At 57.2% G+C, this 14,035-nt stretch overlaps 1 protein-coding gene across 2 annotated transcripts; it reads left to right on the top strand.

Annotated features, from left to right (window-relative positions):
* Window positions 1-2,372: 2,372 nt before the first annotated feature.
* On the top strand, window positions 2,373-12,436 carry TBL2 (transducin beta like 2). 2 transcript variants are annotated; one of them, XM_004620848.2, is made up of 7 exons: window positions 2,373-2,540; window positions 5,811-5,944; window positions 6,099-6,283; window positions 6,944-7,095; window positions 7,608-7,734; window positions 8,733-8,885; window positions 8,995-12,436. In XM_004620848.2, the coding sequence occupies exons 1-7, from the start codon at window positions 2,414-2,416 to the stop codon at window positions 9,455-9,457; spliced, it is 1,341 nt and encodes a 446-aa protein (XP_004620905.2). In that variant the 5' UTR covers window positions 2,373-2,413; the 3' UTR covers window positions 9,458-12,436. The 2 variants fall into 2 exon arrangements, with proteins under 2 accessions (XP_004620905.2, XP_054992890.1); XM_055136915.1 differs by lacking the exon at window positions 2,373-2,540 and having other exon boundaries at window positions 5,810-5,944; window positions 6,137-6,283.
* Window positions 12,437-14,035: the final 1,599 nt, after the last annotated feature.

The raw sequence follows: 14,035 nt of genomic DNA, 5'->3' as shown, positions 1-14,035 counted from the left end.
CCCGCTGTGCTATTGCTCCAGCCCCACAAAGTTGTTCTTGATGGTTTATTACAGGCATTCACTCTCCCACCACCACTGTTACCTTCCCTCCGCCACTGTCCCCATTTGCCCAAGCATCTCTCAAGCCTTTCCTTACAGCAGGACCACAGTTTATTTTATATTGCTTATAATCACTACATGGCTAATGGAATAATAAAAATAAGTAAAAGAGAATGTGAAAATTGTTGTGTCTTACCCTGGGGATGGGCTGGAGCGATAGCACAGCAGATAGGGCGTTTGGCTCGCACGAGGCTGACCGGGGTTCGATTCCTCCGCCCCTCTCGGAAAGCCTGGCAAGCTACTGAGAGTATCTCGCCCGCATGGCAGAGCCTGGCAAGCTCCCCGTGGCGTATTCGATATGCCAAAAACAGTAACAGCAAGTCTCACAATGGAGATGTTACGGTGTCTGCTCGAGCAAATCCATGAGCAATGGGATGACAGTGAGTGACAGTGACTGAGGGTTTACTGGGCTATTTGTTGAGCTGTCTGTTAACTTTTTTTTTTTTCTTTTTGGGTCATACCCAGCAATGCACAGGGGTCACTCCTGGCTCTGCACTCAGGAATTACCCCTGGCGGTGCTCAGGGGACCATATGGGATGCTGGGAATCGAACCCGGGTCGGCCGCGTGCAAGGCAAACGCCCTCCCTGCTGTGCTATCACTCCAGCCCGTTAACATTTTTGTTAGTCGAACTTAGTTGGCTTCAACGTTATGTCCCATCCAACCTAGTGCGCTCCTGCTGGGATGTGAGTATTGCCGAGATTGTCCAGAACATCTATACTATTTAGCTTATGTGGCTGTGGTGGTGAAATGTGGATGTCGCTGCCAGGGAGGCTGCTCACCCCAACTTCAAAAAGGCCTGGAATTTTCAGCCAAAATAAACCCAGTGTACATGACATTTGTGCAGGTGAGCAACTCTGTGGAGCCCAGTTGTGAGGCAGTAAAGTCCTGCCGGAGGAGGTATGGCAGCATCAGCATTCAGGGTGTGGACGTGGCTGGAGAAGCTTCGATAGGGCCGGAGCTGGCCCACCCGCTCCAAAGATTGCCCTGGAGGTTTCAGCTGGCACTGGGGGATCTTAGAAATTTTTGCAGCTAGTTGATCTCTTTTGAGATTTAATTACGAGTTTCTGGAACAAGACGGGTAGGTGAACTTCCTTGGAGGGGCAGTGGGACAAGCGGCAGGTGCTGTGACTTTAAGGAGCGCTAGAGCTGGGCGCCCCCAGCAGAAATGTTCTGGAAATCTCCTTCTCTCAGCCAGGAGGGCTCCTCCCAAATATCCCTGCCCTACAGAACAGTCCTTTTTGGTGAACTCTGAATACCCTGTAGAGCCCGCGATGCCAGCTTCCTGGTGTGGACCTCAGGCCTGATTGGGCAGCAGCTGTGGGTGGCGCTGCAGGAGTAAGTACAGTAGGGAGGGCTTTGGCCGTGCACACAGTGGACATGGGTTCAGTCCCTGGCGTCATAGATGGTCCCCAGAACCCTGCCAGGAGGATCCCTGAGTGCAGAGGCAGAAGGAAGCTGAGTACCATCGAGTGTGGCCCCAAACCTGCCCCCCAGGCCCCCAAACAAAATGGGGGTGCCTGTATGGTGTGTACACGGAAACTTCCTATTTAGTTTTGATTTAGGGACACACCCAACATGCCTTGGGGACCAAATGCAGTGGGGCTCTGAGGACCAAATGCGGTGCTTGGGCTCGAACCCAGGTCGGCGACACTGTATTGCCTACCTCTCCGGCCCCTACCAGTCAAGTAAGGATCGACAGAGATCGCAGAACTGGTTACACACGGGCAGGGTTTTGTTTTTGTTTGGGGGCCACATCCGGCGGTGCTCGGAGTTTACCCCTAGCTCTGCCACGGGAATCACATCTGGTGGGGCTCGCGGGACCATATGGGGTGACGGGGATCCAACCGGATGGGCCAGGTGCAAAGCAAACGCCTCTGTGCTATCCCTGAGATACGGGGCAGAACAGTTTAGGTATCAACGTTCAGGTCCCATCCCCCCCACCCCACCCCCCAGGCCCGGCTCAAGACACGCCCATCTTCCAGGCCCCGCCCCCAAGGTGCCCCAACAGCCAGGCCGCGCTCAAGACACGCCCATCTGCAAAACCCCGCCCCCAAGGCGCCCCAACGGCCAGGCCGCGCTCAAGACACGCCCATCTGTGAAGCCCCGCCCCCAAGGCGCCCAACGGCCAAGCCCACTCAGGCCCCGCCCACGACCCGCCCAACGACCGGGCCCCGCCCCTCGAGGCGCGCTAACGTCCCGGCCCCGCCCCTCGGAAGCCCAACGGCCGGCCCCGCCCCGAGCGCGTGCGCGGCCCCGCGGAGACGTGCGGGCGCCCGCGGAGCCGGAGGCTGAGCTGGCAGTGGGCTGGCCACCATGGAGTTGCCGCAGACGCCGGAGCTGATGGGGCTGTCCCTGCTGCTCGGGCTGCTGGCTCTGATGGCCACCGCGGCCGTGGCGCGGGGATGGCTGCGCGCGGAGGACAAGTGCCGCCGGCCGGCCGGTTAGTGGGAGCGGGCGGGCTCGGGGCGCCCCCGCCCTCCTGCAGCCCGGGCCTGCGGGGTTTGTGCCGGGTCCCCGACCTCGGTTTCCCGTCTTGTGAAAGTGCCGCCCCGCCGGGCTGGTCGCGCCCCGTGGGCGGGACGGCTTGGCCGCCGGGTCCCACGCGGCCGCGCTCGCTGCCCGAGGCCGCCGCGGGTCTCCGAGCCGCAGCTTCGCCCCCGGGCGGCACGAGATGCTGGAAAACGCTCAAGTGCCCTCGGGTTTAGGAAGGGGGAGCGGCGCCCTGGGGGGCTCATTCGTTGGAGCCCCCTGGATGTGCGGCCACGTGTACCGTGTGCCTGCCGGCCGCCTACCAGGCGCGAGGGGTCTTTCCTCTGGGGCAGCCCACTCCGGGGAGGGAGAGGATCCCATTACACTGCTCGGGCAAAAGGAGGGTGATCGCTTTCTGGGCTTTTCTGGGCCGAGGACTGGGCTGGAAACCCGAACCCCCCGGGGTGGGCGTGGTCGGCCCTGTCTCACTTCCTTGGGACCTGGAGGTACCGCACCTGGCCTTGCGGGACTGTACCCGGTTCAGTGCTGCACGTCGCCCCCAGGGGGCTAGGGAGTGGCTGGGGCGGGGGCTTGCAGGGTTGGGGATCGACCTGGGGCTCTTGCACGGAAAGCCTGTGCTCCTGCCCTTGGAAACCATCTCCCCCAGCACTTTTTCTTTCTCCTTTGCGGGCAGGTCCAGGAAATGGACTCTGGGACTTTGGGAGCCCCAGCGGTGGAATCTGGAAGTATAGACTTCTGAGAGTTTGCCAGGGAGCCAAGAAAGGGCCATTTCCTGGCGAAAGTGAATGAAGACCAGGAGCCCTGAAGTGGCCTTTGCTTGCATTGAGGACCAGCGTTGGGTGATGATGACCCAGCAACACTCTTTAATAACATTTGCAGGAGCTGGGCGCCCAGCAGTCTTGCCCTGCCAGTTTGATGCTTTGCCAGGTCCTTAGCTATTTGACGCAGAAGGGTGGCTGCCTGAGACTCAGCCCAGTGTGTGTACACTGGGGTTTCTCTGAGCCTCTGATGGCTGTGCACGGGCCTCTGCTTGTCCTCTTGGGAGATATTATCCAATACTCCCAGCCGCTCTTTAAGGCCCTGAGCAACTGAGTGACTTCCCCGAGGACAGGGGCTGTGGGATTGGCTTGTTGGCAGTGTCCCTCTTCATCAGGCTGTGGGGCTACTCTGCCAACGCCAGCTCGGAGAGGGCACCTACCAGGTTTCTGAAGGTGCCGTGTGGGCTGCAGCCGCGAGCAGCCTCATCCAGACTGCCTTACGGCGGAGACACAGTGCAAACCAACACAAAGGTTCCAGGGCCTTTGTGTTGCTGTTATCTGCTGCCCCTGCTGTCCTCAGCGCCTGGCCAGTCATAGGAGGTCAGTCAAGAGTGAGAGCCCAGGTGTCCCAGAATAGATGACTGGTGGGGGCCACAGCAATAGTGTAGCGAGTAAGGCTTGCTTAGCACCCGGCATCCCATAGGGTTCCCTGAACACCAACAGGAGTGATTTTTTTTTTCTGCTTTCTGGGTCACACCCAGTGATGCTCAGGGTTCCTCCTGGCTCTGCACTCAGGAAAGTGCTTGGGGGTCCATAGGGGATGCTGGGAATTGAACCTGGGTCAGCCACATGCAAGGCAACGAACGCCCTACCCACTCACTGTACTATTGCTTCGGCCTAGGGATGATTTTTTTTTTTTTTGGCTTTTTGGTGATGCACAGGATTCCTCCTGGCTCATACACTCAGGATTTACTCATGGCGGTGCTCGGGGGATTATATGGGATGCTGGGAACCGAACCTGGGTCGCCCTTGTGCAAACGCTCTACCCGTTGTGCTATCACCCCAGGAGTGATTCTTGAGAGCAGAGCCAGGAGTAAGCCCTGAAGTTTGCCAGGTGTGGCCCAAAAACTTTTTTTTTCAAAAGAATAGATCATTGGGTGGGTCCAGAGAGAGTAGAGTGGTAGGGTGCTTGCCTTGCACATGGCCAACCTGGGTTTGATTGCTGGCACCACATATGGCCCCTAGAGATCTCTGACAGTAAGCCCTAAGCTTACTGTCATGTGTGCCCCTCTCCAAAATTGAGACATATAAAACAAAATGAAAAAAAATCACAATTATGCTGAATTAAAGAAGCCTGATAGCAAAAAATACATTATACCTGTTTCGTTGATTTTTAAGTTCTAGAACTAGGGAAAATAATCAGGGCAATCAATGGTTGCTTCTTAAAAGTAGAAGGGAGGTGCTAAATAGGACTTTCTGGGGCAATAATTGCCCTGTATCTTTTTAAATTTTGTTTTTGTGCCAACCCACTGGTGACACTAGGTTAATTCCCAAGGTTAATTCCCAATTCTGTGCTCAGGAAACCATCTGAGGTGAACCTGGGTTAAACCTGGGTTTGCCGTGTGCAAGGAGAGAGCTTTGCCTCTGGTACTATCTCTCCGATTCAGTATTCTGTGTATTGATGGTGTCTTTGGGTTATACAAGTGTATGTGACTGTGAAGGCCTCTGCATTTGTTGAGAATCATGCTTTTTATTATAATTCCTGTCTATGAAAATAAAACTAAACAAATCCTGAACTATAAAAATAAAAAAAGAATAGATCACTGGATAAAGAAGCTGGTCAGTATACATCATTGAATATTACTTGGCCATAAAAAAATATATAAAATGATGCAATTTGCTGCTCCATGGAGGGACCTGGAGAGTCTCATGCTGAGTGAAGTTAGTCGGGGGCGGGGGGAGTGACACAGAGTGAGTCTCATGCGGGCTATAAAGGAACATACTGTGGACTAGCGACTACCCAGGCAACGGGAACAAAGACCATGAGAGCCGGTCTGCAGTAGGGAACATGCCACTGAGGGGGCTGGGGGTAGGGGGGGAGCGTTCAAGCAGGAGAGGAGGAGGTGTGGCTGAATGGTGGGAAAGTTAGATGTGACAAAGGTGGTGGTGTCATGTACGAAACCGTATCTGCAGCAGTGCTGTAAACCACAGAGTCAAAACATATCTATAAAGAGCCTCTCGTTAGAAGCAGACAGGTGAGTGGGGACCAGCAGGGGAGGGCGTTTGCCTTACACCAGGCTGACCTGGGTTTCATCCCTGCATCCCATGGGTGCCCTGAGCACTACCAGGACTAATTCCTGAGCACAGAGCCAGGAGTAAGCCCTGAGCATCGTTGGGTGTGGCCCCCAAAACAGAACCAAAAAAAAGCGAGGATGGCTGGGTGACAGTGTCTTTCTTTCTAGACCAAAAGGCCAATGGGGTGCCAGTGTCCAAGTCGGTCAGTTCCAAGAAGCAGAAGCAGCAGCAGACGCGGGGTCGCAAGGAGAAGCCCCAGCAACACAACTTCACCCACCGGCTCCTGGCTGCCGCTCTGAAGGTACGGGGTGCCCGCCCCACACCCGCAGGCAGAACCCAGTGGGGAGGCCCGTCCTTGCCCTCCTGCCCTGCCTCAGGCCCCTCCCCCCGTCAGCTTCCCCATGTGGCCGCCGGTTAGGGGGTCCCGTTCACTCTTCCTGCACCCGTCCCCCTAGAGCCACAGCGGGAACATCTCTTGCCTGGACTTTAGCAGCAATGGCAAGTACCTGGCCACCTGTGCCGATGACCGCACCGTCCGCATCTGGAGCACCAAGGACTTCCTGCAGCGGGAGCACCGCAGCATGCGCGCCAACGTGGAGCTAGACCACGCCACCCTGGTGCGGTTCAGCCCTGACTGCAGGTGGGACAGCAGGGAGCCCCAGGTTGGGGGCAGTGTTGGGGGGCAGGGGGTGGCGGGCAGAGTGCACCCGCAGAGCTTGTGCACTGCCTGGAGCTCCTTGGAGGACACTGCCCTTCCCCTGCCTGGCCGCAGCTCTGTGGGTCTGGCCGACGCCTGGCCTCCAAGTTGGTCCTGGAGGTGTTGCACCCGGGCGTGGCTCAGGGTTTACTGCGCGCTCTGCACGCAGGCATCACTCCCTAGTGGGACGCTGGGGGTCAGGCCCGGGTTGGCTACGTGCAAGGCAAATGCCCTCCCTGCTGTACTGTTGCTCCAGCCCCAGCCTGGAGCTTTGAGCCCCGTCTTCTAGCCACTTCGAGGAGATTTGAACCCTGGGGTGGGGGTTGTTAGGTTAGAAGGTGGGCAAGAGGGATGGCAGGTGCAGATCTTTCAGGGTTTTTGCTGGTTGTTTTCTTTGGTTTTGTGGGCCACACCCGGCTGTGCTCAGGCATCGCTCCATAGCGGAGCCAGTGGGACACTGGGGATGGAACCTGGGCGAACCCCCTGCTGCCCAGCTCTGCAGTCCTAGGACGGCGGCTCTTGATTGTCCTCAGAGCTAGCGTAAATCCACGGGGGGGCCTGTGTGACCGCGTGAGTGACCGTGTTTCTGCCACCCGCCCCCAGGGCCTTCATCGTCTGGCTGGCCAATGGAGACACCCTCCGGGTCTTCAAAATGGCCAAGCGAGAGGATGGGGGCTACACCTTCACCGCCTCCCCGGAGGACTTCCCTAAGAAGCACAAGGCCCCCGTCGTCAACATTGGCATCGCTGACACAGGTAGGGGCAGCCGAGGGTGGCACATGCCCGAGGGGAGGGGCAGTGGCTCTCCCTGTAGCCGTGCCACTGCTGGCCGGAGGTCTGGGACAGAGACTAAGGCATTTTTGCCTCGCGTGCCCCAACCCTGGTTTGCTCCCTGATGCCGCCTGGGCTCCCCCAAGCACCGCTAGGAGTGCCCACCACCCAAAAAACTTGAAAAACCAATCCTCTGCGGGTGGCCTGAGAGAGAACAGCGGGCAGCGTGCTCGCCTGGCACATGGCAGACCCGGGTTCTATCCCCAGCTGCCTGATTGATCACTCTGAGCCCACCAGCGTGATCCCTGAGCACCCCAGGTACAGCCCCCAAATCAAAAAGAAATCGAAGTCAGCGCTGGCCTGAGTTCGAGCAGCGCAGGGGAGCGGGGCGGAGCGCAGGCTGTAGCCAGTCTGTCCCCAAGGGTAAGCCCGGCTTGGAAATGGAGGGGCGGTCAGGGGACTGGTGCCCCTCAGCTCACGGCCCTCCTCGGCCACAGGGAAGTTCATCATGACGGCCTCCAGTGACACGACCATCCTCATCTGGAACCTGAAGGGCCACGTGCTGTCAACCATCAATACCAACCAGATGAACAACACATACGCCGCCATATCCCCGTGCAGCCGGTGAGAGTCGGCTGGGCTTCCTGGTCTCTGGTCCTCAGAAGGTCGGGGTGTACTTAGGGGCCGGAGAGCGCGGGGTACGGCACTTGTCTTCCATGTGGTCAATCTTGGTTTGTTTATTTTGGTTTTTTGAGGTGGGGCACACCCAGCTGTGCTCGGGCTTTCCTCCCGGCTCTGTGCTGAGGAATCACACCTGGCAGTGCTCAGGGGACCATATAGGATGCCGGGGATTGAACTCAGGTCAGCCGCATGCAAGGCAAACGCCCTACCCACAGGACTACCGCTCTAGCCCCCCAACCTCAGTTTCAATCCTGGCACCACGTTTGGTAACCCTGAGCAGCAGCTCAGTGAGGCCCCCAGACAAAACAAAATAGAAAACTTTCTGGGTCAGGAGAGATATCCCGGGGGTTCAGTCAGGTGCTTGCCTTGTACACAGCCGGAACCAGTGCGGTCTCCGCAGCCCCGCGACTGGTCCTCCGGGCCTTGCAGGTATGACCCTTAACCTCTACTGGGTGTGGTCTATCATCCCTCCCGCCCAAAAATAAAGGAAAAGTGTTTGGCCCTAAGACAAGTTCCTTTTTGTTGGGGTGGTGGCCGTACTTAGTGGCGCTTAGGGATCACTCCTGGCTAGCTTGGAGGCCGTCTGGGGTGCTGGGGAATTAAACCCAGGTCAGCCCATGCAAGGAAAGTGCCCTCCCCGCTGTGGTCACTTCTGCCCTACGACACCTTTCTCTACTTAGGACAGACCTTGACGGTTTTTTTTGAGGGGATGGGTGGGTCACATCCAGCCATCTGCAGGGCTTATTCCTGGCTCTGCACTCAGCAGTTTCTCCTGGCGGGCCCAAGGGACCCTATGGGATGCCAGGGATCAAACCCAGTCAGCCACATGCAGGGCAAGCGCCCTCCCCGCTGTCCGGTTGCTCTGGCCCCGCTTTAGCGGGTTTGCAGGAACCCAGTTCCCCTTAACAGGAGGCCTGACAGGAGCCTTGGTTATGCGGCAGGTTTGTGGCTTCCTGTGGCTTCACCCCTGACGTCAAGGTGTGGGAAGTCTGCTTTGGGAAGAAAGGTGACTTCCAAGAGGTGGTGCGCGCGTTCGAGCTCAAGGGCCACTCTGCGGCTGTCCACTTCTTTGCCTTCTCCAACGACTCACGCAGGTGAGTGTGTGTCTGGGTGCCCCCGCAGCCCCCCTGCCCTCTGTCATCGGTGTGTCTTGTCCCCCTGCCCCTGCAGCTGAGCCCTAGAGCCCCGCCTTTCCCGCTGCAGGATGGCCTCTGTGTCCAAGGACGGCACGTGGAAGCTGTGGGACACGGACGTGGAGTACAAGAAGCAGCAGGACCCCTACCTGCTAAGGACGGGCCGCTTCGACGAGGCCAGCACCCAGCCCTGCCGCCTGGCCCTCTCCCCGGACGCCCATGTCTTGGCCCTGGCCTGCGGCAGCACCATCCGCCTGTACAACACGCGCCGCGGGGAGGAGGAGGAGCGCTTCGAGCGGGTCCACAGTGAGTGCATCTCCGACTTGGCCTTCGATGTCAGCGGGCGCCTGCTGGCCTCGTGCGGGGACCGGGCCGTGCGGCTCTTGCACAACTCGCCCAGCCTCCGGGCGGTGGTGGAGGAGATGCAGGGTCTGCTGAAGCGGGCCACCAGCGAGAGCACCCGCCAGCGGCTGCAGCAGCAGCTCTCGGAGGCCCAGGAGGCCCTGAAGAAGCTGGGTGCCCTGAAGAAGTGATGGCCGGGGCGGGGCAGGGAGGCGCTGGCCGCCGCCGCCCCCCCCACCCGGCTTCCCAGGGGCTCCCCAGCTGGACACCTGATGGAGTCTTTGATCTGTTCAGCGCTGGGCCCGCTCCACTCTCCTTGGTCTACTGAAGTGACTCTTGCCCGCTTAGACTTCTCTTCTTGCTGGTTCACCTCTGGCCTTACAAAGGTGCTTATCTTTCTCCTGGACATCAAGGGGACGAGTCAGCTTCCCCGGGCGCCATGGAGGCTGGCGAGGAGAAGAGCCAGCACCCGATCTCTGACCTTGTGGTCCTATGCCCTGGCACCCAAAGAAGTTTGTTAATAGTGAAGGCCGAACCTGGAAGGACCTGGATACAGACCAGCGCTTGGGCCAGCAATTAACTGGGAGGGGGGTTTATTTCCCAGGTCCAGAGCTGGCGGAGGCGGGGGGCGGGTGGAATCAAGGAAGGACTCATCTTGCCACAGCTCATAGCTCCTTCCAGAAAGTAATGAAGGCATTTGATCCGTACCTCGGTTTCCTTCTTTGTAAAATGGAGACTCATTTGCTGTGACCACCGTACAGAGACATCGTGAGGGTATGAGTAGAAAAGGCCCTCACTTTAGAAAGGTAGCAAAGAGGAGGGGGATGACCCCATACCCGTTTGTCCCACGTCATGAAACAAGAGCGGGCAGTGTTGCTGGGAACAGAATCCTAAGCAGATGCCTCCCCGGGGAGAGGGAAGGCCCTGGGATTCCATCACACGGTTTATAGCAGGTTCTGCTTCAGGCTGTGCGCAAGGGTGGGTTTTCCGCTTCCAGAAGAGAACCCGTCCGAGGAGAGCGGGCTGGTTCCCGGAGCAGCTGGGGCTACTCTAGCCAGCACAGGCTTCCGGAGAGATGAGTGAGCCGAGACATTCTATCAGACAGCAGATGGGGGGAAGGGCTGTTTCCTTGCTAGCTTCTCCACTGCTCCAAAAGATTCACTGGATGGGCTAGAGCGATAGCACAGCGGGTAGGGCGTTTGCCTTGCACGTGGCTGACCTGGGTTCGAATCCCAGCATCCCATATGGTCCCCTGAGCACCGGCAGGAGTAATTCTCGAGTGCATCGCCGGTGTGACCCAAAAAGAAAAAAAAAATTCACTGGAGACTGAGGCAGTGAGTGTGAAGTGCACGGGCAGTTTAGAGAGGAGGTTAGTATTTGGGCGTTGGACTGGACAGTGGGTTGGCCATGGACCAGAGGGAGATGAGGATTTCCGGGAGAGCCAAGTCTAGACACAGTTGATTTGTCCAGAAGCAAATTCTTCTCCGTCTAAAACCAGCGCCTCCCTAGTCTTCCTCAGCCCTTCCAAATCTTTGCGTGAGCCATAGCCTTGGAATTCTCCGGCATCCTCTGCTCATACCCCGCCCCAAATCTGCTGCTTTGCTCCATGTTTCCTGTCCCCCGCCTGCCCCTGGCCATTGTCACTGGCTTCAGTGCTCTGCCTGCTCGCTCCTGCACTCACTGTTCTCGGGGGTAGGCCAGAGGGAAGCCAGAGGCCCTTGTTGCAGAGGCTTCCCATCACACTTAGAATAAAACCCAGAATCCTCACCCTGACCGCCAAGCTCTGGCGTCTTCTTCACACCCAGCAGTGTTTAGGGCTTGCCCCTGGCTCTACGCTCAGGGATCCCTCCTGAAGGCTCACGTATATAGTGCCAGGGATTGAAGTTGTGTCAGCTGTGCGCAAGACAGATGCGCTACCCACTGTGCTCTCTCTCCGGCCCCTTCCTCTAGATCTTGTTATCAGGCTCCCAGCTGGCCCCCAGCACAATCCTTAGTGCTCTCCCTCCCCCAAAGTTGGTCCTAGCCTCAGCCTAGCACCTCTGCTCTGCTGTTCCCTCTGCTTAAAAGCATTTGCTTTCCTGTTGGCTGCGAGTCAGGCTCGTTTAACTAGCTCTCGGGTTCAGTGGCAATGCGGAGATCCTCCCCGCACCCAGTCTGAAGCAGCCCCGGCTCTGTTCCCTCGTGGCATTGCTTTGGCATGAGTTTCAAGCTGCCGGAAGTGAGCTGGGAGGGAGCTCCTTTGCATATTTGTGTGTTCCGGGCGGTTCAGCCTAAAGTCTAAGACCTTAGGACATAGTGGAGGACGAAGGTGGTTAGGGGTGTGGGTCTGCTCTAGGGGTGCCTGTGAAGAATCCTCAGCATGTGACTTTTCAATCTAAGGAGTTAGAAGTGGGTGATATTTTAAGAAAAAAATATTAAGCATTAATGAGCCAAGCACTTATGCAATAAGCACTTGTTGCCCACTGGTCTCAAAGGCAGCCTTGGGGTTCACTGAGCCTGGGAATGGGCGGCCCGCCAGGCAGGTCCCCACCATCTGTTCTGCGCTGTAAGCCATGGCCGGTTGCTGTGAGGGGGGGGGGGTCCCCACCATCTGACTGTGTGGTGCTAACCCATTGGCAGGCTGTCGGGATGGGGATGTGTGAGTGTTGCTGTCATTGTTGCTGTTCTCACCTTGACTTTGTGAATTTGTGCCACCAGCAGACTTCTGGCTGGTCAGGCCCTGCACATGGGTTCTGGTGAGAATTGCTTTCGGCTCGTCCGGAGAGTCGCACCTCTGCTTCTCTGCTTGGCTCTGGCTTTATTCTCTCCGTGAAGGGGCGAGGAAGTGGGCTCAGAATGTTGAGTTACTGAAGTCCGCCGTCCACTGGGTCGCACTCTGACACCCTGAGCACAACTGACCTCCCTGACTCTCTTTCCTCATCTGTAAAATGGAAATAAATCTGGTCCTTGCGGGGTGGGGCGTGGATGGTGAGTTTCTAAGAAGAAAGGAAGCAGGATGCAAAAAGCCATTCCAGAAGGTTCCTAAGCCTGGAGCATAGTGGGCGCTGAAGGCAGGGCAGAGACTGCTGCCTTTTCTAATCAAACGTGTTGTCAATACAGTAGTGTTAATTTTTTAATATTTCAACTTTCGTAGGTTTGAAATATTTCCAAATAAATAGCTGGGGTAATGTTAAAAATGGTGGTGATAGAGCCTGTTTTTCTCAGTCTGAAAACCAAAAGATGCACATTTAAAAGACGTGTTTGTGGGTTCAAATAGAGATTGGGGTTAAGCGCTTGCTTTGCTTGCAGCCCGACCTGGTTCAGTCCCTGGCACCCCACGAGTGATTCGTGAGCGCAGAGCAACAGCATCAACCAGGGTCAGCCCTGAGTACCAGGCACCTGCCTGTGTTGGGGGTGACTCAGAGTGGGGAGGGGACGGGCCTCCAGAAGGGGCGTCTAGAGAATACAGCTGGGGACGTGTCCGCAGACTCAGCCATCCTGAGGCGAGCTCGCAGACAGGCCCTTCGTCCAGGAGCCGGCTTGATAACCTCATGCCCTAGTGTCCCGAGCACCGGGTAGTGGAGAAACACGCCGACTCCCTGCTGGCCATGATGGTGCTCCTCCCGACGGCCACGATGGCACCAACAGCAATCTCCCAGGCTGGGGGTGATTCTCCGGCATAGCGGCTCCCTCGGGAGGAAACCGTGACAGGCTCCAGAACTGGGGGGCCCCAGCACCTCAGCTTCTTTTTGTGGCCCCTGGTGCCTGAAAGTCTACACAGAAGCAACACAAAGCAACAGGGACAAAGAAACCCTCATGCCCACACAGGGTGGGATAAGGGTATCTGCAGACTCTCTGTCCCACCCACTCCCCTGGTTTCTGCAAGACTTTTTTGGGACCCCCACAGAACTGACAGCCCCAAACCATTGTCCCTGGCCCCTTGGAGTGATTCTGGGAAATCAGCAGCTGTCATTATTCATTAATGACAGACTTATCCGGGGTTGGCCACTGTGATGTGCGGTGCAGCCCCCCACAGGCCTCCCCTTTTCAGTCTGGTTACAGACGCCCTTCTCACCTCCCTGCAGGGCCAAGCTGAGGCTTATGCCTTTGCAGTGGCGGGTTGGGAGGTAACTAGCATCAGTTCTGGGGTACAGGCATCCATCCAAACTGCACCGCACAGCCCAAGTAGGTTTCAGAGGCTTGGGGACCCCGGGGGCGGGAAACAGCCCCTATAACAGCAGGGCCAGATGAAAGGTGTTGCTGTCATTGAAGCTGCTGAGGGGGACAGGGTCTCTGCTTCCCCGGGGTTCCTGTGACCTGTGACACAGCACCTGTGACCCGCCTGCCTCTAAGCTTTTTGTGAGCAGAGCCCAGGGCAAGTAGGAACTTTTTTAGTTACTCATGCCAGGAGTAACTTCTGAATTTAGGAATTCTGGCAGTGCTCGGGGAACCATATGGAATGGTAGGATCGAACCCAGGTCGGCTGCATGCAAGGCAAACGCCCTGCCCACTGTACACACTCTCTGGCCCCTCAAGTAGGAACCTTATAATTTTTTTCTTTTTTGGGTCACACCTGGCTACTTCTATCTCTGTGCTCAGGCATCACTCCTGGCAGTGCTCAGGGAAGGATATGGGATGCTGGGGATCGAACTTGGTTCGGGCGCATGCAAGGCAAACGCCTTCCCTGCTGTGCTCTCACTCCAGTCCCATCAAGTACGAACTTATTAATGTGCTGTGCCGCAGGCTTCCACCTCAGCTCCAGGTTCATTCATGGAGAGCAGCAAGGCTAG

The sequence above is a fragment of the Sorex araneus genome, chromosome 4 (assembly GCF_027595985.1).
Source record: "Sorex araneus isolate mSorAra2 chromosome 4, mSorAra2.pri, whole genome shotgun sequence".
Lineage (NCBI taxonomy): Eukaryota > Metazoa > Chordata > Mammalia > Eulipotyphla > Soricidae > Sorex > Sorex araneus.
This window is presented reverse-complemented; position numbering and strand designations above follow the sequence as displayed.

What these genes read in the sequence shown, in the direction of transcription:
- TBL2 (XM_004620848.2), top strand. Translation starts at nt 2,414, where the DNA reads ATGGAGTTGCCGCAGACGCCGGAGCTGATGGGGCTGTCCCTGCTGCTC. An exon ending in CGGTTCAGCCCTGACTGCAG is followed by an intron (nt 6,284 to 6,943) that starts GTGGGACAGCAG and finishes ACCCGCCCCCAG; the next exon opens with GGCCTTCATCGTCTGGCTGG. An exon ending in CATTGGCATCGCTGACACAG is followed by an intron (nt 7,096 to 7,607) that starts GTAGGGGCAGCC and finishes CCTCGGCCACAG; the next exon opens with GGAAGTTCATCATGACGGCC.